General features: G+C 37.1%; 1 protein-coding gene across 3 annotated transcripts; it reads right to left on the bottom strand.

Moving 5' to 3' along the window:
* Window positions 1–1,015: 1,015 nt before the first annotated feature.
* ZNF404 (zinc finger protein 404) lies at window positions 1,016–26,017 on the bottom strand. 3 transcript variants are annotated; one of them, XM_059044550.2, is made up of 6 exons: window positions 25,939–25,992; window positions 24,975–25,053; window positions 21,678–21,772; window positions 11,341–11,400; window positions 10,268–10,394; window positions 1,016–5,912 (listed from the first exon to the last, which is right to left on the bottom strand). In XM_059044550.2, the coding sequence occupies exons 4-6, from the start codon at window positions 11,368–11,370 to the stop codon at window positions 4,390–4,392; spliced, it is 1,680 nt and encodes a 559-aa protein (XP_058900533.1). In that variant the 5' UTR covers window positions 11,371–11,400; window positions 21,678–21,772; window positions 24,975–25,053; window positions 25,939–25,992; the 3' UTR covers window positions 1,016–4,389. The 3 variants fall into 3 exon arrangements, with proteins under 3 accessions (XP_058900533.1, XP_058900532.1, XP_058900531.1); XM_059044549.2 differs by lacking the exon at window positions 21,678–21,772 and having other exon boundaries at window positions 25,939–26,017; XM_059044548.2 differs by lacking the exon at window positions 21,678–21,772 and having other exon boundaries at window positions 25,759–25,967.
* Window positions 26,018–26,073: the final 56 nt, after the last annotated feature.

Genomic DNA, 26,073 nt, shown 5'->3' with positions numbered 1-26,073 from the left:
CTATGTCCTGCTGATTCTACTTAACATATGAAAAATATTTGACATTTTTCTACCATCACAGCTGTAGTGGATCTTCCTTATGTCCAATCTGGATTATTGCAATAACTAATAATACTGCAGATACCTTGCACTCAGTTTTTTTCTCTCATTTCCACACTATGTCTAATATATTCTGTATTACCACCAGATTGAACTTTGTAAGACACAAGGTTAGTGTGACTGAAGAACTGACTTTTAAATTTTATCTAATTTTAATTAATTTAAACCTAAATTTAAAAACTGAAGCAGTGTCAAATATTTTCCCATCACTGACAACTTTGTTTTGGTAAGATTGCATTTCACTTTAGTCATTGCACTGCATAGATATTTGTATTATACTGTGCATGTTATATGTATATGTTGTGTCTGACATCACACATAAACACATCACTGATATAGTTGGTGTCAAGAAATTGATGTGTTTATTTGAATATCTTATGAAGACAACATGAGTTACACTGATATGAAGGAAATAATTGGTAAATAAGTTACTTTAATTATCATTAAATTAGCATTCTAGGTTTAAAAAATAAGTATGTACATTTAAAAAATTTAAAATGAAAGCATACTATTGATGCAGAATCAAGTGGAGATAAGTACTATGGCCAGAATAGTTAAAAATAAGAGACTGGAAGAAGATATACTGTGAATGTCATGATGAATGACAACTGCAATTTGCTGTGACAGAGCAAATCAAAAAAGCTGTTTGATTATGGAAAAAAAGAACATTTAAGTTAATGAAGTGGAAAATATTGTGAGACATTTTCAGCAAATACTAGTAAATTTGATGAGAAATTTCCTCTTGAAAAGCAAATAGGAATAGATGAAATTAGTTGCCTAAAATCTGAATTAAATGTGCAACAAAAACTTTAAATAAATTTTAAACATAATCTGAGCTTATAACTCTGTCTAGCTATAAAATGGCTTTGGGTCTTGCCCAAAAAATGGAATCAAATTTTAGATGGAGAGATAGCAAGATAAATGATTAGTTTAATTGTGGAAATTTTATTATGATTTTATGAGCAAAGACTAAAAATTATATTTTATAAAAAGTGAAAAGAATCTTCAATTAAGCCACCCAACAACTGCCCTTAGAATACAAGGTCTTTCTAACAATATCAAAAATCAACTTAAAATTTGTAAAGCTACACATATTCTTCTTTAGTTTCAGATGAGTTGTACAATATGAGATACTGCCCATTTAATACTCTGGGTACATTGTATCACAAAAGGCTTCCAAATCAAAAGGAAATTTTGTCAATTTTCAGCCTACAAAATCAGATTCATAGCACAGATATTTTTGAATTTTTTATATATGTCAAAAACCAGTTTCCACTAGGTATGAAAAAAATAATTTCTATCACAATAGATAGTGCTCTGACAATGTTACACTAAAAATGTGGATTCCTTGGAATTTTAAGGCAAGAGACTAATGTCTTCCTAACTGCTTTGCTCCACAGTATGAAAAGTATCATTGTTTAGAATATACACATAAATATTATGAATCATTATTACTTTATGGAACGGTTGAAAGAGAAAACAATGAATTTATTTATCTTGTTTTTTGCCAATGCTCATTGGTTGAATGATGACAGAGTTTTACAAAGATTTACCATACTTTGAACTTTGAGACTTAAAAATATACTTGCCAAATATTTCATAATCAAGACCCCCCCATATGACAATATGATTTTTGTTTTCTTACCATATCACGTTGCATATGAACAAACAAAACCTGAAACTCCAAGGAAAGGAAAAGCTTTTCTTGTGACCTAGCTAAAAGGGTAGGAACATTTGTTGCAACTGAAACTTTTAATAAGTTAATAAAAATAATTTTACATATTTTCTAGGTGAATCAACATAGAAAAAATTCACTGTAATCAAAAGCACTGTAAAAATATGCTTGCAATGAAGAAGTAGGAAATCTTAGTAAAGAAACAAACTATAAAAAAGTACTAAAGAAAAATTCTAGAATTGAAAAATGCAATATCTCAAAATAAACATTTGATAGATAAGCCTAACAGCAGAATTGAGAGGACAGAAAAAAGAATCAGTGAGCAATAGAAATTATCCAATCTGAAAAACTGAAAAAAAAAGGTTGAAGATAAATAACAGAGCCAGTGACCTGTAGGACAATATCAGAAGATTTAACATATGACTACTTGGAACCCCAGAAGGAGAAGTAAGGGCAGAAAAAATATCTGAAGATATAATGGCCAAAGTTTTCTGAAATTTAGTGAAAGGCATGAGTGTACAGATTTCAGAGGATCAGAGAACCCCAAAAAGGATTAACACAAAGAAAACTATACCAAGGCACATCATGCTCAAACAGCTGAAAACTAAAGGTAATAAAATCTTGAAAGCACAAAGAGGGAAGTGACACATTACACACAGAGGAAAAATAATTCAAATGACTTCTCATAACCGATAGAGGCCAGCAGTCAGTGATATAATATCTTTCTAAAAAATACATAAAACAAAACAAAGGATTCTATAGCAAGAAAAAAATCCTTCAGGAACAAAGCATTTCAGTAAAAGAAACAATGAAAAGTCACCACCAGCAGACATATACTCCAAGAAGTGCTAAATTAAGTTCTTCAAGCTGAAGGGAAATGATACCAGATAGAAATTTAGATCATTGGGAAGGAATGAAGATCATGTGAAAAGGTAAATATATGGGTAAATATGAAAGATGATGGTGGTTTTTTGGTCTTAATTTCTTTAAAAATACACAAGGCTGTTTAAATTTCAAAGTGGAATGGTGATGTGACTTTCTGTGGGCTACTTCTTAATTGCAAAAAACAAACAAAAAAAACCCCCAAACCAGTACTGATACAATGGAAAGAGCTGGTGGTCAGTACATGAATCAAGAGATCAAACATAGCTTCACTATGTGCCACCTGTTATTTTACAATATTGAGTACACAATATTATCTATGAAGTTATCATGTCAAAAATGTTTAATCTGAAACCTAATCAAGCCTCTAGACATAACATCCAGTTCAGAATAAATGTGAGGGATAGAGAAACAACTTAAGCCCATTCAGAGAAAAATTAGTACAAATACAGAATGTGCAACATTATATGGGTTATTTCTCCTGAGTCTTCAAAAAGTTTGTCACAAAACAGGTAGAGGATAATTGTTTGACCAAAAGAGACTCAATAGCCATAATCATATAAAATATGTGACCTTAGTTTGGTTTTAGGCTTTAAAAAAAAAGCCAGCACTTTCAAAAGACATTCTTTAAAAAATTGGAGAAGTCTGTAAATGGGATGAATATTACAGAACATTATAGGTCTACTGTTGTTTTTTAGGTGACAATGGCTTAGTGGTCATGTACAAGATAATCTTTAAATCTAGCAGTTGTATTTTTGAGTTGTATGTTGATTTTTTTAGAGGTGAAGTGATACCTACAACATTCACTCAGAAAGCATAGCAAAATTATATATACCATATATACATATAAAATGTATGATATATGTGAATCTGTATATATATTTTTTCATGAGAGAGAGAGAGATACTAAATATAGGTGGAGGGTAAATAAACCATTGTACCATTGTCGTACTTTTTATGTAAATATGACATTTTTCAAATACTTGAGGAAACCTTCTCCAAGTCAACATCTGTCTTTTGGCTACCCATTGTTAATCTCTAATTTCCATGAATTGTAGGAAATGTGGATTGTATGTTATCTGTATTATAGAAATTATTATAAAAAATTTCTTCAAACCACTTTCCAATTTTTCAACAGCTATACTCTCAATATTCAGCAAAAGCATAGGGTTTCTTACCATTATTAATCTTCAGGGGGATGAGCTTTGAATAAAAAAGTTTCTTGTTTAAAATATTCTATGGGATTTTGTCCAGAATTAATTATCTGAAATGAAATATGGATGATGATAGATTTTTATTTTTTTTGTGGTACACGGGCCTCTCACTGTTGTGGCCTCTCCCATTGCGGCACGCAGGCTCCGGACGCACAGGCTCAGCGGCCATGGCTCACGGGCCCAGCCGCTCTGCAGCATGTGGGATCTTCCCGGACCGGGACACGAACCCGCGTCCCCTGCATCAGCAGGCGGACTCTCAACCACTGCACCACCAGGGAAGCCCGATAGATTTTTAAAATACGCTCAGAGGGTCTTCCTTCCACATGAATTTATTTATAGTAATACCAGTAATTATCATTAAAGAATGATACAATATCTAGTAAGCAAATACTCTGTGCCAGATGCCCTTCCAAACAATCATATTTTATGTTAAATAATTTAATCTTTACCATATCGTTAGGTGGTAGAAGAGTGATAATGTTAAAGGATGTGTCATGGCTAAAGGTTTTCTGACTCTCATTACATTAAGACTTTCTCGCCAATGTGAAATCTTTGATGTTGAGTAAGTTGATAGCAACGAGTAAAGGCTTTCCCACATTCCTTACATTTATGTGGCTTCACACCAGTATGAATTCTCTGATGCTGAGCAAGTCGATCGCTACGATTAAAGGCCTTACCACATTCTTTACATTCATAAGGTTTTTCACCAGTATGAATTCTCTTATGTTGAGAAAGACCTGAGATAGAACGGAAGGCCTTCTTACATTCTTTACATATATATGGTTTCAAACCAGTATGGATTGTCTGATGATAAATTAGTTGAGAATTAAGTCTAAAGGTTTTTCCACATTCCTTACATTCATAAGGTTTCTCCCCGGCATGAATTGACTGATGTGTTTTAAGGTCTCCGACACGACTGAAGGCTTTCCCACATTGTTTACATTCATATGGTTTCAAATCACTGTGAATGATCTGATGTTGAATAAGGTAAGAATGGAGCTTAAAAGTCTTCCCACATTCTTTGCATTCATGGGGCTTCTCGCCAGTATGAATTCTCTGATGTTGTGTAAGTTGAGAGCCTCTACAGAAGGCCTTCCCACATTCCTTACAATCATACAGTTTCTCGCTACTATGAATTCTCTTATGTTTAAGAAGGCTTGAGCCCCTACTAAAGGCTTTTCCACATACCTTACATTCATGAGGCTTCTCACCAGTATGACTTCTCTGATGTTCAATAAGTAGATAACTGCGAACAAAGGCCTTTCCACATTGTTTACATTTATACGGTTTCTCACCAGAATGAATTTTCTTATGCTGATAGAGACTTGAACGATGACCAAAGGCCCTTCCACATTCCTTACAAATATAGGGTTTCACACCATGATGAATTTTCTGATGGAGACACATATGTCGGTACAACCTAAAAGTTTCCCCACATTCCTTACATTTGTAGGGTTTCAAACCAATATGAATTTTCTGATGTTCAGTAAGGTGAGAATGACGTCTAAAGGCCTTCCCACATTGCTTACATTCATAGGGTTTCACACCAGTATGAATTATCTGATGTTGAATAAGCTGTGAATAAAACCTAAAGGCCTTCTCACATCCATTACATTCAAAGGGTTTCAAATCAGTGTGACTTTTTTTATGTCTAATAAAATGCTGGAGAACTATAAAGACCTTTCCACATTCCTTACATTCATAGGGTCTTACACCACTATGGTCTCTCACATGTTCAATAAGGTGTGAATATTTCCTAAAGCCCTTTCTACATTCCTTACATTCATATGACTTCTCTTTAGTGTGAAGTCTTTGATATAGAGGAAGGGATATATGTTTTCTGAATATCATTTGATTACAATATCCCATTTTAGGTGCCTGTTGTCTTTCAAATTTAGTTCTGTTCTGTGAGTCATTTCTGAAAATAAACGCCATAAAGTTGAAGGTTTTACTTCTATTCATTGTCTCCCGATGGTATGAATTTACTTCATAACTGCTTTCTTCTGAAGATAATTTGTTGCTCTCACTTGTGAAATCACTGTCTGAAAGAAAATGAGAGAATAAACAAATGCTATTTTTCTTGTACAAGGGGAAATATAATAAGAATAATAATAAATTGACAGGTATATCCATTAGAAGTAAAAGGGTCATAAAATTCTAAAATAATGTGATGAAATTTTTTAAAGGCAAGAAGGGCTCAGAAAATTATTAAAGCTAACATGAGAATGTAAAGTTTGTGAATAGGCAAAGAGAAAAATCAGTAGCTCTCATATTTAGTTGTGGATCAGTATTACCACAGGAATTTCTTAAATATACAACCCTTTTTTTTTTTGAGGGAGGTGAAGCAGAAAAGAATAGCTTTATTTGCTTTGCCAGGCAAAGGGGACAACAGCAGGCTAATGTCCTCAAAACTGTGTGTGCCAACCTGGAGGGGGATAGTGAGAAGTTTTATAATAATGGTTCAAAGAGGCATGATCAGCTCATGTATATACTACCCTTTAGATATCCACTGAGACTGAGTGAATCAGAATCTGTGAATAGGTCCTGGTCATCTACATTTTTAATATTCTCTACCAGATGGCTCTCTGTGTAATTTTTTCAATGGTCTGTCTTTATCTTAGAATGAAACCCAAGCACATAACCATAAATAAGAAGACTCTGTCTTCTACAAATTCATTTCAAGACGTTGACATCTTTTTCCCTATATCTGACCACACTGCACCTTTTCAGCTACTAGAACATACTGCAACTTTTCCCATTGCCTGTGGCTTCACACGGATGCTTTACCTTGCAGGAATCCTCTTAGGTGGCTTCTCTAAATGACTATCTCCAGGTATTGCAGGTTACAAATCACTTCCTCAGAAAGGCTGGCTCTGCTAACTGTAAGTAAATTCATATCCTTTATTCTATATTCCAACACCTAATTCTTTGTCTTCATGATGCTTTTTCTCTCGTACATATTTATTGTCTCATTTGTTTTACTACTTATTTTCTTACTCGAAAACTCAAGTATGGATTCAAAATTTCTTTCAACTACCACTGAAAAACAAGTTCTACCACAGGTAACTATTAAATAATGAACTGTAGAATAAAATAGTGAATTAAAAAAGGTAACTTGGATGAAAATCAAGGTAAGTAAGGATAAAAATCAAGGTCAGTGGAGAAGGCAACTGAGTAAAATAATGATCTAGTTTCTGAAAATTATGCAACAGTTAACAACTATCTCTCTCTGACTCTAATCTCTCACACCTTATTGCCTCAGTAGCAGGGCCAAATTAGCCCTAGACTAAAAGCTGTTCTGGACCCAGCTTAACAGAGCTTAAAAGCAAACCGTGAAAGGATCAACAGGTTCCATTTACTGAATCCCAGAACAAAGTCCCCCAATCCAGCATTCCAACACAGTAAACGTTGCAATGTCTGGCACCTAATACAAAAATTATCAGGCATGCAAAATAGTAGGAAAATATAACCCTTCCTAGGAGAAAAATCAATAAAAAGAAACAGAGCAAGGAGTGACACATAATAGAATTAGTAGACAAGGATATTTAGACAGCTATTATAAATATACTCTGTATTTTCAAGTAGCTATTTTCTAGTCATCTCTTACTTTTCTGTAGCTTATCCTTTGTCAGAATTCACATATAAAAGGCCATGGGAAAAATTTCCCCCAAATTCTTACATGTTCAAACTTTTGCACTTTAATGACAAACCATGCAGGCCTGAATATTCCAATTTGTGGGAAGGCTCTTGATGACTGATGCAGTTTCTTAAGTGCTTGTGAGAGTTTTCATATTTTCTATTTTTTTCTTGAGTATTAGTTTTGTAGATTAAAATTTTCTAATAATTTATTTCATTTGATTTTTCAGTTTTTGGCATAATGTTTATCAAAATTAGCATCATATTTTCAAGGTTTCAGGATTTGTAATGAGGCCCCCTTTTTTCCTTACATAGATTCATGTTGAGAGAGTTGCACCAATTTTATTAATTCTTTGAAATAACCAAATTTATAGTTTTGACTTGCTCTTTTATATGTTCAGTTTTTATTTCATTAATTTCTGTTCTTTCCTTTATTATTTCCTTTCTTCCACTTTCTTCAAGTCTATTGTGCTCTTCCTAACTTACCAAATGGATGGTTAGCTTATTTTTATTTTTTTTTTGCAGTACACGGGCCTCTCACTGCCGCGGCCTCTCCCGTTGCGGAGCACAGGCTCCAGACGCGCAGGCTCAGCGGCCACGGCTCACGGGCCCAGCCGCTCCGCGGCACGCGGGATCCTCCCAGACCAGGGCACAAACCTGTATCCCCTGCATCGGCAGGCAGACTCTCAACCACTGCACCACCAGGGAAGCCCAATGGTTAGCTTATTAATTGTCAGCATTTCTTCTGGAAATAAAAGATCCATTGGGAGACTAAATTTAAAATCCAAACAGATAAGAGCCATTAAAGGAGTGGTGAATTGGCCCTGAAGATCTACCACCGCTTTTCCCCTAGAGAAACTCACTGATTCTGAGCACAGTGATAAAAAAGAGGTAGTTGAGTATTACCAAACTGAAAACCAGCACTGACCCAGCTTAATATCTGCTATTCTGCAGACCCAGAGAGGAAAATGTTAAGTTCTTTCTGGTGGAAGATACCACTATCTAGAACCTCTTCAGTTCTTTTGTACACAATGTCCAGCACACGATCACTATTACTAGTAACTTGGAGAGGCATTACCATATGACAAATAACAAGAGATAAAAACAGAAACAACAGAAGTAGACCCACAGATGATACCGAACAATGAAGGCATACAAGAATTCCAAAATAACTATTGCTGGAAGTGTTTAAAAAACAGATGAGGGACTTCCCTGGTGGTCCAATGGTAAAGAATCCGCCTTCCAATGCAGAGGATGCGGGTTCGATACCTGGTTGGGGAACTAAGATCCCACATGCCACGGGGCAACTAATCCTGCACACCACAACTACTGAGCTCACGTGCCTCAACGAGAGAGCCCATGTGCCGCAAACTACAGAGCCCATGTGCCCTGGAGCCCATGCGACACAACTAGAGAAGAGAAAACTTGCACACCACAACTAGAGAGAAGCCCACACGCCACAACAAAGAGCCTGCATGCAACTAAGACCCGACGCAGTCAACAAAAGAAAAAGAAAATAAATTAAATTAAATTTTTAAAAAAACAGGGACTTCGCTGGTGGTCCAGTGGTTAAGAATCTGCCTTCCAATGCAGGGGACGTGGGTTTGATCCCTGGTCGGGGATCTAAGATCCCACATGCAGAGGGGCAACTAAGCCCGCATGCTGCAACTACTGAGCCTGCTCACTCTGGAGCCCACACACCACAACTAGAGTGAAGTCTGCTCGCCTCAACGAAGAGCCTGCGTGCTGCAGTGAAAGATCCCACATGCCAAAACTAAGACCCGACACAGGCAAAAATAAAATAAATAAATAAGAATAAATAAATTAATTAAGACATAAAAAATAGTAATAAAAAGACAGTAAATAAAAGAATTGCAACAGGTAACTGGAAGTTATAAAAGACAAAGTGAGTTTCTAGAGAGGTAAGTTCTCAAAAGATCTAATGTAGGTATAACTGGAATTCCAGAGGAGAGGAGAGAACGGTCAAGTATTGTCCAAAAACTGAACAAAGACACTTCTGAGTAGACTCTATCAAATCACTGAAAGCCAACACTTTCACTGCTATAACAGAAAATACTCAAAAAGATAATGATCTTGACTCATTTTACCACTGTAAAAATTACAAAGACTCATCTGTAATAAAGAGAAAACCAGGACTATGTTACCTGTTCTCCATGTAGGTGGATTGGCAATTAAAATAGAATATTTATTGACATTATGACAATACACATAATTTGACATTTGTTTTCTTTGCCAGCAGTTATGCAGAAAATTCCCAGAATTCAATCCTTTGGTCATTTAGAAAAAGCAACTGCAGGATGGATCAGAAGGAGGTAGGAAGGTAAATGAAGGACAGGTGCTGTCATGCTGCAGAGCAACTAAGCCCATGTGCCACAACTACTGAGCCCGCATGCCACAACTACTGAAGCCCGTACACCTAGAGCCCATGCTCCACAAGGGAAGCCACTGCAATGAGAAGCCTGCATACTGCAACAATACTGCAACAAAGAGTAGTCCCCACTCGCCACAACTAGAGAAAGCCCGCGTGCAGCAACGAAGACCCAATGCAGCCATAAATAAATAAATAAATTTTTAAAAAAGATTTAGGTGCTTATTTCAATCTAACAAAGCCCAAAATAGTCCTTTGAGAATATGGAGCAGAAATTTCCCTAGTTTCTTGGCACAGAGCATAAAATATACAGTAGAAAAAGTCGATATTCCAGATAGCAGATACTACATTACTTCAGGCAGATGTCCTTACCCAGTGATATCAAGTTAGTATAATTCTCCAACATCACATCTCTATACAAATTCCTCTGATCTGAGTTTAGGCATTCCCACTCCTCCTGAGAGAAGTCTATGGCAACATCACTGAATGTCAGTGGCACCTGAAATGACAAATTCATGTATTATTTGTAAAAGTAGAAAAAAAATTTCAAAATGGAATATTGAGTTGAAGTATGGGGTGATATATAAAAACAAGTAGGCTGAAGTTAAAGATCATGACATGGGTAGATGAGAATAAATAATAAATAAATTAGCATATCTGCAGTATATTCCCTACCCAGTCTCGAAGAATCCTGTTGGAGCACAAAAAATTTCTTTAATTTTAATTTTCAAAATTTTCTTTAACCTCTTCCCCACAGTTCAGTATTATCCACCAGATGTGTTTCTCATTTTCCCTTTCTACAATCCCTACTGAACTTCTGGTTCTTGAGTTAGAACACACTAATGTAGGATGATCCAGAACAACACTGAGTGACTCAAGCCAAGCAATCTCTCTTCCCCTACAAAATGGGCCTCAGAACCCTATTCACTTCTCAGTGATTCCTTAGCCAGAACCCATCCTCTCTCTAGCCAGGCACCAATCCCATTTCAACCCAAACCTAAAAGCTTTTCAAAGCTGAGCTCTCATCTCACACTGGGACTGAGACCATTCGAAACCAAATTCTCCCTTATCTACCTGGAAAACTATGGAGAAAGTTCTCCCTCTTCTGGTCAAACAGGACCATCATTTCTATACAAGGAAACTACAGACCTAACAAGGGAAGCTAAAATACTTCCTTCAAGGTACTTCACCCCTTTACTGCTCCAACACTGCTCTCGAGAGAAGACTGAACATATAGAAGAGGAATAAATCATTTGATGAAAAACTGAAAAATCAGTTTGAAAAAAGGGAGCAAATAGGGAGGACACCATCCTTCTCTGTAAAGGCAACAACTGTGAAACAGGCTGAGATACAGCTTTCCTAGGAAGGAGGTTTGGGGATAAAGAATGAAAATATTATCTGAATTAAAAATTGTAATATTTCAGGAAGGAGAGACATCCACTTACCCGGCCCATGGTTTTAGAACTGCCAATCATCCTCGGAAGCTGAGTCCAGAGAAGCCAGGGCTGAGGGAGGAAAAAGAAGCCTTGAGACCCAATGTAGCTCAGAACTCCCCAAATTAAGGTAAGAGAGCCTTTCTTTTATCTTCTTTATTCCTGTTTCTCGCCATCCTTGCCCACTCTCTGTCCTTCCAAACACGTAAATACATGTCAGGGGATATGAGACAGAGTCCAGACAAACTCAAACCCTTTCCTGTGTCTGGGAAACAAGCCTCACAAGCGTGGATACAGAGCAGAGGCTCTCTTGAACCAAAGCCAGATCCAGACTCGCCCCTCTGGCCTATTTGTCATTCTGATCATGCCAAATGTACCCAGCTTGGGTTGTCCAGTCACACTAAGTAGATCCTCTCCAATTCAGCCCTACCTTCCAGGGTTGAGACCAGGCCAAACAACACAAACTTCAACAACCTTCATGGCCTCAAGGTGGACCTGGACTCTGCCAGACAAAAGGCAGAAACCAGGGACTTCCCTGGTGGCACAGTGGTTAAGAATCCACCTGCCAGTGTAGGGGACACAGATTTGAGCCCTGGTTTGGGAAGATCCCACATGCCGTGGAGTAACTAAGCCTGTGAGCCACAACTACTGAGCCTGCGCTCTAGAGCCCTCGAGCCACAACTACCGAGCCCACGTGCCACAACTACTGAAGCCCATGTGCCTAGAGCCCGTGCTCTGCAACAAGAGAAGCCACCGCAATGAGAAGCCTGCGCACCGCAATGAAGAGTAGCCCCCGCTCACTGCAACTAGAGAAAGCCTGCACGCAGCAATGAAGACCCAATGCAGCCAAAAAAAAATATATAAATAAATAAAATAAATTTTTTAAAAAGGCAGAAAAGAGTAGGGACCAACCTGGAAAACTTGACCACCGTAAAACTGTCTGCCCATGTGAAGCCTGAACTTGACTCCAAGGTCCTCTGGGCTGACCAACCTGGATTTCCCTATCAGGATCCACTTTGCTTGCTGGCATGAATTACTGCCACCCAGGACCCACAAGGGAGGTGTGAATTCATGCTCACTAAAGCCATACAGTAATACACAGATATTTGTAACCTTTTATGTGATAGCTGCGCTATACACATTAACATTTAATCCTGAAATGTACTTATTAACTCAATTCAACAGATGAGGAAATAAAAGCTCAAAGAAGTAAAGGTATTTTCCCATATCACAAACTATAAGTAGAAGTGATGTTTTCAATCACATTTCTATAATTATAAAGTCAACTTTTTTTTGAACTGTTGTCTCTGACACCCAGATATTTTCATTATATGAAACCTGAACATAAATAATTAAGACAGCACCTGTCAAAAGATTTACTAAAGAGATGTGTTAAAGCAACAAAGATAGTACAATTTTACAGGTATTCAACTGTCAGATTTTAAAAGTTGATGATACACCACATATTAGTAAGGCTGTAGGGAAAAGAACATTCTCATGCTGTCCTATAGACCTGTGAAAACCTAGTGCAATTGAGACATGTACGAAAAATTATGCATAAGAAGAATTTAATGATGAAAGGCCATTTCTGAGGCTTCACCTAAAGGAAATAACTGTAAAATGTGCCTAGAGATATATAAAGGAATATGATGATAGACACTAGTTAAAATGAAAAAAAAAACGCTGGAGAAAAATCTAAATGTACTTAGATGGGTAGTTAATTCAATAAAGTGTATTCATTCATATAATGGAAAATGAAATAGATACTGAAAATGATTGTGCAGATCACTGGTTCTCAATAGGGGGTGATCCTGCCCCCCAGGGCACATTTGGCAATGTCTGGAGACATATTTGTTTGTCAAAATGTGTGGAGGGTTGCTACTGTAACTAGTGGGTGGAGATCAGGGATGGTGCTGACCATCCTACAAGGCATAGGAAAGCCCCCCACCACAGCTAAGAATTATCTAGTCAAAAATATCAACAGTGCTAAGGTTGAGAAACCCTGACATAGACTTATTAAAAGAAGATAACGTAATCCAGAGTCTCTATATTATCAGCAATGCCAGTATATGATAAAACTTACGAAAAATGCAAAGAAACAGGAAAGTTACTGATATTCAAGAGAAAAATCTCAACAGAAATAAACCCAAAGATGATCCAGACAATGGAGCTAGTAGACAAGGACTTGAAGATATTATGATTAACATGCTAAAGAAAATAGAGGAAACGATGGACAAAATGGAATGCAAAATGGAGTATATCAATAGAGATTTAGTAGAATCATAAAAAAGAGACCCACATGAACATTTTATAGTTATAAAAATATAACATCAAAAATATTTAATGTATTGGATGGATTTAACAGCAGAAAATGGTATTAACATAAAGTCAAATTAACAATAATCTTACGCAGAGAGAAAGAAGAACAGAGCTGAACATAAGAGAAATACAAGAAACAGACAAAATGTGGAATTGAACACCTAAAAGAAAATAGAACGGAAAATTGATTTGAATAAATAATGGACACAATCATTCCAAATCTCATGAAATACCTTGATACATAAATCAAAAAGCTCAGCAAACCTAACCAGATAAAATAAGGAAATTCTTACCCAGGCACATCATGGCCAAATTGTTGAAAAACAAAATTGGAAAACGTATCTTGAAAGTATGTAGTTTAAAAAGACATCAGTTATAAATAAACAACAACAACAAAAATAGTTCTTATCTCAACAGAAACTTTAGCAGCCTGAAAAATGGAATTGTATCTTCAAAGTGCTGAAATTAAAAACCCTGACAACTCTGAATCTTATGCCTGGAGAATATATCTTTCAGAAATGAGGGTAAAATAAGATTTTTTTGAACAGAAGCTGAGAGAATTTCTGATCAACAGACCCACAATACAAGAAATACTAAAGGACAGTAGTCAGGCTAAAGGAAAATAATCCTAGATGGAAGCATGAATGTGCCAAAAAGCAATGAACAGCTGTGGACAAGTAAATATATGACTAATATGACTAAACAAATGGACTGTTTAAAGGAACCAAAACTAGAATGCTTTGTGAAGATTGTATTACTGGAAGAAGGAACGACAAGACAGCATAAATGGATTTAAACTATCGAAATGTTCTTATGTTATTTGGTATGTGGTTAAAAACCCTACATTTTTAATTTTTTCTCGGCTGTGCCATGCGGCATGCAGGATCTTAGCTCCCCAATCAGGGATCGAATCTGTGCCCCCTGCATTTCGAGTGCAGAGTCTTAACCATTGGACCTCCAGGGAAGTCCCCTAAAAACCCTATTTTAAAGAAGACTGTATTAAAGATGCACCCTATATGGGGAAATATGTATACATAATAGCTGATTCACTTTGTTACACAGCAGAAACTAACACAACATTGTAAAGCGATTACATTCCAATAAAGATGTTCAAAAAAAGATGCATCCTATAATAGCTCAGGTAACTACTAAAAGAATTATACAAAGATGCACAACTAAAAAAGCTAATAGAGGAGATTAAATGGAATAATGAAAAATACCTGATTAATTCAAAAGAAGGCAGGAAAGGAGGAATAAAGAAATGAAGAATAAATGGGATAAACAGAAAACATATAGCAAGATGGCAGATTTAAACCAAACTATATCAGTAATTGTAATAAAATGTGAATGGACTAAACATTGCAATTAAAAACTAAGATTTTCAGATTAAATTGAAAACAGGATCAATTACACTGCTTATAAGAAACATACTTTAAAGACACAGATATGTTAAAAGTAAGAGTGGAAAAGTATATTAGACAGTAATTAGAAGCACACTGGTATATTAACAACAGATAAATAGACTTGAATGCAAGAAGTATTATAAGTAATAAAGATATATTTCCTACAATTCAACAAGAATATAACAGTTATCCTACATTCCTTATACTAATGAGATAGCTTCAAAAGCAAAAGTCAACAGAATTAAAAGACAAGTTTATAATTAAATTTAGAGATTTTTTTATACCCTCCATTGGTAACTGATAACAGGAAGAGAAAAAAAAATCAACAAGGCCATAGAAGGTTGAACAGGGATAACCAAAATGACCCAACTGAACATTATACTCACAAACTACAGACTACACATTCTTTGCATATTTTTCAGAATATTCTGGGCCATAAAACAAGTATCTATAAACTTCAAAGGATTGATATCAAAGAATGTATATTTTGGAACTCAAAAACAGGTATTTCGGCCTTCCCTGGTGGCGCAGTGGTTGAGAGTCCGCCTGCCGATGCAGGGGACACGGGTTCATGCCCCGGTCCGGGAAGATCCCACATGCCGCGGGGCGGCTGGGCCCGTGAGCCATGGCCGCTGAGCCTGCGCGTCCGGAGCCTGTGCTCCGCAACGGGAGAGGCCACAACAGTGAGAGGGCTGCGTACCGCAAAAAATAAAAAAAAAAAAAAAAAAAAAAAAAAAACACAGGTATTTCTCAAATGTTTCCAAATATAAAAATTCACTTTAAATAAGTACAGGTCAAAGAATAAATCATAATGGAAACTAGAAAATATTTGGAGCTAAATGATAATAAAAGTATGGCATAACAAAGCTTGTGAGAAGCAGTCAAACCAATGCTTACAATGACATTTTTAGCTTTAAATATATATTTTTTGTTTTTGTTTCGTTTTTACAAATGCTGCAGATAAGTGCCATTCATTATCTAATTACCACTGGTAATTACTAGGTGTACTAAAGACATATTGACATAGTAAATCAATTAGTAGTGAAATTATTATGAAAATCCTTTGTCAAATTACTACAGTGCCAAATAAACCCATAATTTATTTTCTCCCAGTAGATAGCATGAGCATTTATAATGATTGCCCACTTATTATTTTCCTTTCTTATTACTCTTTGATCCCCTTCACCCAAACATAAATTTACGTTTTATAAAGTAGTATGGTTAAAAATCAATGATCTACCTTTGGAAGCTAGAAAAGGAAAAGCAAATTAAGCCTACAGAAGGTAAAACATACTAAAACGAATGGCATAAAAAAAACCCCAGATCTATAACAGAGAAAAATCAATAAAGCCAAGAGCTATTTCATTGAAGAGATAAGATTAATAAACCTCTAGCTATACTGTTCAAGAAATAAATTGCCAATATCAGGACTATAAAAGGAGATATCGGGCTTCCCTAGTGGCGCAGTGGTTAAGAGTCCACCTGCTGGGGCTTCGCTGGTGGCACAGTGGTTGAGAGTCCACCTGCCGATGCAGGGGACACGGGTTCGTGCCCCGGTCTGGGAAAATTCCGCATGCCACGGAGCGGCTAGGCCCGTAAGCCATGGCCGCTAAGCCTGCGCGTCCGGAGCCTGTGCTCCGGCAGCAGGAGAGGCTGCAACAGTGAGAGGCCCGCGTACCGCAAAAAAAAAAAAAAAGAGGAGATATCACTACATATATTATAGACATTATTAAATTGATAACAGAATTTTATGAACAACTCTATGACAATAAACTTGAAAATGTAGATGAAATTTTAAAATTTCTTGAAAACACAATTCAATGAAACTGATATAAGAAATGGAAAATCTGAATATTGTTATATTTATTAAAGAAATTAAATCTATATTATTAAGGACCTTCGCATAAAATGTCAGGCCCAGAGGCTTCAGTGGCAAATTCTCCAAACATTTAAGGAATTAAAAATGCCAATCAGGGCTTCCCTGGTGGCTCAGTGGTTGAGAATCCGCCTGCCGATGCAGGGGACAAGGGTTTGTGCCCCGGTCTGGGAAGATCCCACATGCCGCGGAGCGGCTGGGCCCGTGAGCCATGGCCGCTGAGCCTGCGCGTCCGGAGCCTGTGCTCCGCAATGGGAGAGGCCACAACAGTGAGGCCCGCATACCACACACACACAAAAAAATGCCAATCAAACTCAATATCTTCTAGAAAACAAATAAAAATGGACCATGTCATGAGGCACTCATAATTGTGATATCAAAACCTGACAATGACATTACAAGAAAGGAAAACTACAATATATCTCTCTCATGAACACAGATGCAAGTATATTAAATAAAATATTAGCAAGGAGAGCCCAGTGATATATATGACCAAGAGATTTATTCTCAAAATGCAAAGTTACTTTATTTTTAAAAAGCAATCAATGTAATCTTCAAACTTTAAATAATAAAGGAGAAAAACCATTCAATCATTTCATTACATGCAGAAAAACCATTTGATAATATTCAACATCAGTTCATGTACAAAATTCTCAGCAAACTAGGAATAGAACTTCTTTAATTTTATAAAGGGGATCTACAGAATAAAACTGAGAGGTAAAATATGGACTACTGTCTTGAGTTCAGGAATAAGGCAAGGGTCTCCACTTTTACCACTTCCATTTAACTTTGTATTTGAAGACCTATCCAATACCATAAGAGAAAAAAGTGAAATGAAAGGTATGAAGATTGGAAGGAAAGAGGTAAATCCATACTTATTTGCAGATAACATGATTTTGTACATAGAAAAAATTTTTCAATCCTACAGACTATTAGAATATGTGAATTAGAAAGTTTGTTTTATAAGGTCACAGTATGAAACAAACAATTATATTAAAGCAAAGCTATTGAGAAATTAGATTTTTAAAATCCCAACAGTTCATAAAAAACATGAAAAATATAAAACACTTTGGAATGAATCTAACAAAAGAGGTGCAAGACTTTTAGACTGAACACAACAAAACATTAAGGAAAGAAGTTAAGGAAGAATTAAATAAATGGAAACATATTTCATGTTCATGAATTGGAATAATCTATTTTAAGATGACCAATTCTCTCTAAATTGATCTACTGATTCAATGCATCTCTAAATAATATCAGCAGCTTTTTTTAGAACATTAAGAAAATCATTCTAAAATTATATGGAAATGCTAAGAATCCAGAACAGTGAGGGCAATTTTGAAGAACAAAGTTGTCGAATGTACATTACCAGATGTCAAGACATAATATAAAGCTACTGTAATTAAAACAGCGAGACTGACACAGGATTGACAAACAGACCAACAGAACAGACAGTCCAGAAAGAGCCCCGTACATATAAAGTCACATTTTTTTAACAATAAAAGTCTGACTTAGAGCAGAAAGGATAGTCTTTTCAACAAATGGTGCCTGAGCAATTGGCAATCTGTGTGGAAAAAATGGTTTTGACCCTGATCCCACCACATATACAGATGTAAATTCAAGATGGATCATAGGCCTAAATGTGAAAGCTAAAGCAATAAATTTTCTGTAAGAAGAAACAGGAAAATATCTTCATGATCTTGGGGTAGGCAAAATTTTCTCTCCTTTTTTGGTTTAATTTTTATTTCCACTTATTTTAGACTTAGAGAAAAGTTGCAAGAGTAGTACAGTTTCCTATATACCACTCAAACTAATGTGAACATCTTACATAGGACAATGATCAAAACCAGGACATTAACATTGGTACAGTACTACAAATGGCATACCTTATTCAGATATCACCAGTTTTTCCCACTAATGTCATTTCTCTTTTCCAGGATCCTATACATGATCCCACACTGCATTGAGCTGTTATTTCTCCTCAGTCCCTTCCAATCTCCACAGTCTTTCTTATGGTAATAGTTTTCAATTGCTGCCATAACAAATTACCACAAATTTAGCTTAAAACAACACACATTTATTATCTCACAGTTTCTGTGAACTTGGAGTCTGGACACAGTTTCGATGGATGGTCTCCTCATGCTGGTCTTAGGAGCTGCAAACAAGGTATCAGCTGGGCTGTGTTCTCATTCAGAGGCTCAAGTGGGGAAGAATCCACTTTCAATTTCATTCAGATTGTTGGCAGAATTCATACCCTTGCGGCTGGATGACGGAGGGCCTCAACTTTTTGCTGGCTGTCAGCTGGAGAATGACCTCAGGTCCTAGAGGCTGCCTGCAGTTTCTTGCAAGGGCTTGTCCAACACTGCCTTACTTCATCAAGCCCACAAGTAGAGTCTCTAGCTCCAGTCTGCTAGGATGGAGTCTTTTTTTGTTTTGGTTTTGGTATTTTTTGGCCACGCCTCGCAGCACGTGGGATCTTAGTTCCCTGACCAGGGATCAAACCCACGTCCCCTGCAGTATAAGTGCAAAGTCTTAACCACTGGACCACCAGGAAAGTCCCTATGATGGAGTCTTATGTGAAATAATGTAACCATAGTAGCAACATCCCATTACTTTTGCCATATAAAGTAACCTAATCAATGAAAGGACTGACATCCCCTCACCAATTTTCTATAGGTTAGAAACAAGTCACAGGTCCTGCTTGCACTCCAATGGAGGGGGATTATATAATGGCCTAGACACCAGCAGGCAGGAATCATGGCGGTCAACCTAAAGTCTGTCTATCACACCTAATTCTTGACCTCTTCACTTCGGAGGAGTACCAATCATTTAAGTTATCAAACATCCCTCCACTTGGTTTGTCTGATGTTTCACAATTGGAATGAGGCTCTGCATTTTTGGCAGTACCACAGTGATGCTCTGTCCTTCTCATTGCATGATATGAAAGGGCTCATGATGTCAATACTTTATCACTGATGATGTTAACCTTGATCACTTGGTGAAACTGCTTTCTGATGGGTTCCCCACTAGAAAGGTACTACCTTTCCCTCTGTTGTTAATAAATATCGTGGGTGATGGGGAATCCTTTGACACTATGCAAACCCTTTTTCTCTTCAAACTTTCACCCTCTAGTTTTAGCATCTACCAGTGGATCTCGCCTGAAACAACTATTACTGTTGTGTTTGCCTAATGGCCATTTTCTATGTCCCTCTTTCCTTCTACATTTAACAACTGGAATTCTACCATAAGGAAGATCTGTCCCTTCTTCCCCAGGAAAAGATGTTTTAAACAGAACAAAAATGCAATAGCCATAGAAGAAAAAGATTGTTAAATGAGCTCAGTTAAAATTAAGACTATCTCTTCATTATAAGATATCATTAAGAAAGTGAATAAGAAGTTACAGGCTAATAGGAGATATTCCCTTTATCTGTCTGTCTGTCTCTGCCTCTTTCTACACACACACACACACACACACACAGAGGTTTATATACACACACAAAGGACTTGTATTCAAAATATATCTAAAATTCCTACAAATCAATAGGAAAAGGAACAAAAGCCAGGCTAAAAAATGGACAAAAGATTTGAATAGACAGTTCATCAGAATATGTCAAAATGGGCAGTATCATATGAAAAGATGCTCACATTATTTATCAGAAAAATACAAATTAAAATCACAATGAGATACTCCTACACATGCATCAGAATGGTTAAATTTAAAATGATTGACGATATCAAGTGTTGGCCAGTTTGAGAAGTAACTAGACCTTGCATACATTGCAGATTGCAGTCGGAGTGTAAATTAAGTTAACCACTTCCACCCCCATGTATATTCCCAGGAAAAACAAGAACATGTGTCCACAAAAAGACTTGTACAAGAGTTTTCATAGAAGGTTTATTCATAATAGCCAAATACTGGAAACAACTCATCATCATAAGAATGAATAAACAAATTGTGGTAAGGTCAAACAATGGAATACTACACAACACTTGGGTTGGGGGTAACCTACTGATTCACAAAACAACACATATGAGTCTCAAAAGTTCAGTTTTGGACAAAAAGCAGCAGAGACAAGAGATTCCATTTATATGAAGTTCAAGAACAGACAAATCTCATCTTGAGTGATAGAAGTCAGTATAATGTTTATTTCTTGTGGGGGAGGGTTCGTTCTAACTGGGACAGGACACAAGCACATCTTCCAAGAGGGGATAGAAATGCTCTATTTCTTGATTTGGGTGGTGTTTTCAAATGTAAAGATTCATTAAACTATATGCACAGCTAAGATATGTATACTTTATTATATATATTTCCATGAAAAAATGAAAGAGACCTTTATTTGATGATAATGGGTAAAACCATTATATTTCAAAACGTTACCCTGTTATGACAAGTAAAATAACATGTATGAATATATGCATGTGCATTGAGGGATGGATAAAAAAATTTGGAGTAAAATGTTTAGAGCAGTGTCTTCATTTTGAGCTTCTCTGTACTTTCTGAATTATTGTATGAGAATATATTACTTCTATAATAAAAATTATAATAGAGCTAACCACTCTCTTTGAGATTGGAGGGTGAAATAAAAGATGAATATGGTGATATATGGGGTATGATGAAGAGGCCTTTTTTTTCTCCAAGGGCTTAAAGTCTTTGAGTTGATTGTCTCATACTGGAATATCAAGGTTCTGTGTCATCAGTGATGAACTTTGATACTCCATAGTTTTCCCTTTTCTGGATTCCCCTGACTCACCTGGACCAATCCTCTTGTCACTACACTCTCCACCTACTAGGCCTGGACTCCTTGTTCCAATTCAGGAATTACACCTGGCTTGGAAACAGAAAAACCTGCACATAAAAGAAATGGAACTTAGGCATGCTGCAGCTCTCAACAAATCCAGATACAGTCCTGTGGTGAAGGGGCAGGGAAGTCCAGCATAAGAAAGGCCAAAGGAAAGCCATTCAAGGAACCAGGATGATGATGCCTCAAGGAAAATAGAGTAGAACAGTCATTTAAATCTCAAATCCCTCGGAAATTCAAACACTTCAACCTCCCTAGAGGGTCACATTAAGGGAAGAAAAAAGCCCCAGAAATCACATTTTGAATTTAAAGATTTGATCATAAAGACTCTGCTTCTATGATTTTTCAGTATCACATCCTTATACAAGTTCTTCTGAGACAGTACAGTTATCAGTAGAGGCTGTTGCCACATTCCCAAACGTCACTACCCCTGAAATTACAAAGACCTAAGTTCCCATATGGCCTGAGAAATTGGAAGACGTGAAGTTGATCAAGATATAGAAGTGGTACAGTATGGAGAGCAGGCATGTTCAGCATTCTAAACTCAGCAACAGCTGATGTGTCCATGTAATGAAATATTAAACAGTCATTAAATGCTAAGTTTGAGAAACTGTTAAGGGAATGAAAATATTCAAAATATCATGTCAGTAAAAAAATTAGGTTACAAAGACCAAAAGTTCAATTAAAAAGTGGGCAAAGAATCTGAACTGACGTTTCTCCAGAGAAGACATACAAATCGCCAGTAAGTACGTGAAAAGACCCTCAATATCATAAGCCAACAGGGAAATGCAAATCAAAACCACAAGACCCACTTCATACCCACTAGGATGGCTATAATAAAAAGGACAGATAATAACAGGCGTTGGTGAAAATGTGGAGAAATTGGAACCCTCACAAGTGGCTGTTGGGAATGTAAAATGTACAGACATTTTGGAAAACAATCTGACAGTTTCTCAAAAGAGTTACCATATGACCCAGCAATTCCACTCCTAAGTGTATACCTAAGAGAAACAAAAATATATGTCTACACAAAAACCTGTACACAAATGCTCCTGTCAGCATTATTCATAATAGCTAAGAAGTAGAAACAACTCAAATGCCCATCAACTGATGAATGGATAAATAAAACATGGTATATCCATACAATGGAATATTATTCAGCCTTAAAAAAGAAGAAAGTTCCAACACATGCTACAACCTGGATGAATCTATGTGAACCACAGGGAAAACACTATGGTAATTCAAAGAAGCTGGTCACAGAAGACCACATATTGTGTGATTCTAGTTCTACAGAATGTCCAGAGGGGCAAATTAATAGAGACAGAAGGTAGGTAAGTGGTTGACCATGGCTGGGGAGGTTGCAGGAAATGGGGAGTGACTGCTGATAGGAATAGGGTTTCTCTTTAGGTTGATGAAAATGTTCTAAAGTTGACTGTGGTGATGGTTTCACAAGCTTGTGAATATATTAAATGTATAAAATTGTACACCAAGTAGCTAAATGGTGTTGTATGTGAATTGCATCTCAACACTGTTAAAAAATTAGGTTACGAATGCACAAAATCATACAAATACAAAATATGATTATATTTATAAAAATATATGTACTTATCAATATATAGAGAAAAAGTGAGACATCAATAAATATTTAAAAATATATAAATGTATGTACCTATTTATTAACATTGCTTGTATGTCATAGCCCTGGTTTTCTTCCTTTTCCTAAATGTATATTTCAGAAAATTTTAAACAATAGCCATTCCTTAATTTCACACACATACACACACACATACACACACAGAGATATGTTTTTTATTCTTTAAAGGAGCAACCTCTGCTCCAAACAGGTGGAAAAAAATCTCACCTCTTCCTCCCCCCCTTTAATATCCCTGAACCTGAAGATAAAGCCTAGTACACTCTATAACAAAGGTTCTCAAAATTTTATCTCTGGGAACTTATCAGAAATGCATATTCTCAGCTCCATCCCAGACTCACTGAATTAGAAATTCTGAGGCTGGGGCCTAGCAAACTGAATTTGAACAAGCCCTGCAGGTGATTCTGATGCAGCTTACATTTGAGGACCAACGCTGTTCTAAAAACAGTTCCTGTGTTTTTACTGAAAGGTTTTACTTCATTTCCATCAGTTCCCAGTACTTGAACCAACCCTAATTTGTTTGTCTATAGAAATGTATGTGTGTGTAAACTGGAGGCTATGATGTTTTGTATACATTAATGGTAGTCTCAATGCTCCTTCCTATTATATATTCCTGATTGGTAAATTTATTTTGCTTCTGAACCTGTCCTCCTAGCTAAGATGTCCTGCAAACAGCTGTTGAGACATCTTGTCGCATTTACTGTCACTATGCATTTAACATCACTAGAATAAAAACGCTAAGGTGTAAAATCCATTTTTCTTCAGAGTTCTCATAATTTGATCTTATTCTGGCAGTGCTGCTATAAACAAAATGATGTCCCTTACTACCAACTCGAGGCAGGTCACCTGAATTTCTCTAGTGCCATTTCAGATCCTCTATCTTACTTATTCCTATCCTGATTTCATTTCTTTTTAAAAAAAATTTTATTTATTTTTTATACAGCAGGTTCTTATTAGTTATCTGTTTCATACATATTAGTGTATGTATGTCAATCCCAATCTCCCAATTCATCCCACTCCCCTTTCCCCCCTTGATGTCCATACATTTGTTCTCTACATCTGTGTCTCTATTTCTGCCTTGCAAACCAGTTCATCTGTACCATTTTTCTTGATTCCACATATATGCATTAATATATGATACTTGTTTTTCTCTTTCTGACTTACTTCACTCTGTATGATAGTCTCTAGGTCCACTGATTTCATTTCTTTACTGGATAACAAGTCATTTGAGGATAGCAACTATATCTTCTTGTCATTGTGTTCCAATGAGTACAAGCATAAATATCTGGTATTTGACTCAAATTTCAAAACGAGAAATTTATCCTTAGGTTATGACTATAATAGGACATAAAGATCTATGCATAATGGTGTTTATTACAGACTAATTTAATTTTTAGTCAAAAACAGAAATATAATAGCTAACAGTAGGCCACAGGAGAGAAGGGCTTGGGGACCCTGACGGGGTGATTCCTCTGCATGGCCCTATGATTTACAGATATGTCAGTACCAGGCAGGACATTTCAGCTGAAGGAAAAGAAGGATTACATGATTTTAACATTAAAGTGTGTTTTATGAATAATGAGGAAACACCAACTCACCTGAACTTAAACTTTTAGTTGTGTAACAAAAATTCTTTCCTCTCTCAGGATCCTTTTTTTTTTTCCAAGACAGGCAGCACTGGGAAAAGAGAAGGCAATTTCTTGGAGAGCATATTCACTTACAAAATACCCTCCGTCCATGACCATACCCCTTTTCCCAGTCCACCACAAACAACCAAATGGGAGTAGGAAGGAGACTGGGACGGCGTTGACCTTTCCCAGTATGAGAAAGGCCCCGTCACTGATGTCTAGGGTGGAATCTATCTAATTCACAGCAGGTTCCTGAGGCCAGAGTTTTGGAAATGCTGTGGTTGTGAAACATAGCTGGCCCCTCGGAACTTTCTAAGGGGACCCTCCCAGGATGGAATCCTACTCCTGGGACCTTATCAGGTCTTCCCAGAAGCCTGTCTTGGGGCCGCATCCAGCTTCAGAAAATCTCATCTCATGATCGAGTCTGTGTCTTCTTGCTGGGATCCTCCATTCTTCCATTCTAAAGCTCAGAATCTGGCTTCCCTCCTTTATCTGCGCCAGACCCCAAGTGGCTGTGAGGGGAGAGGGCTGAGGAATCAGCGAAGTCTAGAGCCAAGTGTTCCAGTGACAACCCACATGGCCACACAACTCTCGCTCATCCATAAGCCACGCAGTTAAATACGCACAATCGCCCAGTTAAATAATGACACACAAACGCACACATTGTCACGGAGACACGTCTACACCTACACACACACACACACACACACACACACACACACACACACACACACACAAATATCAATAGGCATACAAATCTTCTAGGCTGCTCACGCAGACACCAGCCTGAGACTCGAGGCCCGACAAGTCGCGTCCGCGCCCGGAGCGTCCTTGCCTTGAGCGCCTGTCACCCCCACCGCGGGTTCCAGTCCAGCTGCAGTGAGAGACTATGGAAGCTTCCGCCGATTTTTATCTTTGGATACGATCTACTCACCACGTAGGGACCACAGCTGCTCCACCACCGGAAGAGGACCCAGGGGCCGAGGCTGATGCGAACTCGGTGGCTTCTGGGAAATGCAGTCCATCCGGAACTGCCGGGAGTGCGCGGTGTTCCGAGTGCGCAGGCGCA

The sequence above is a fragment of the Kogia breviceps genome, chromosome 18, assembly GCF_026419965.1.
Source record: "Kogia breviceps isolate mKogBre1 chromosome 18, mKogBre1 haplotype 1, whole genome shotgun sequence".
NCBI classification, from domain to species: Eukaryota; Metazoa; Chordata; class Mammalia; order Artiodactyla; family Physeteridae; genus Kogia; species Kogia breviceps.
This window is presented reverse-complemented; position numbering and strand designations above follow the sequence as displayed.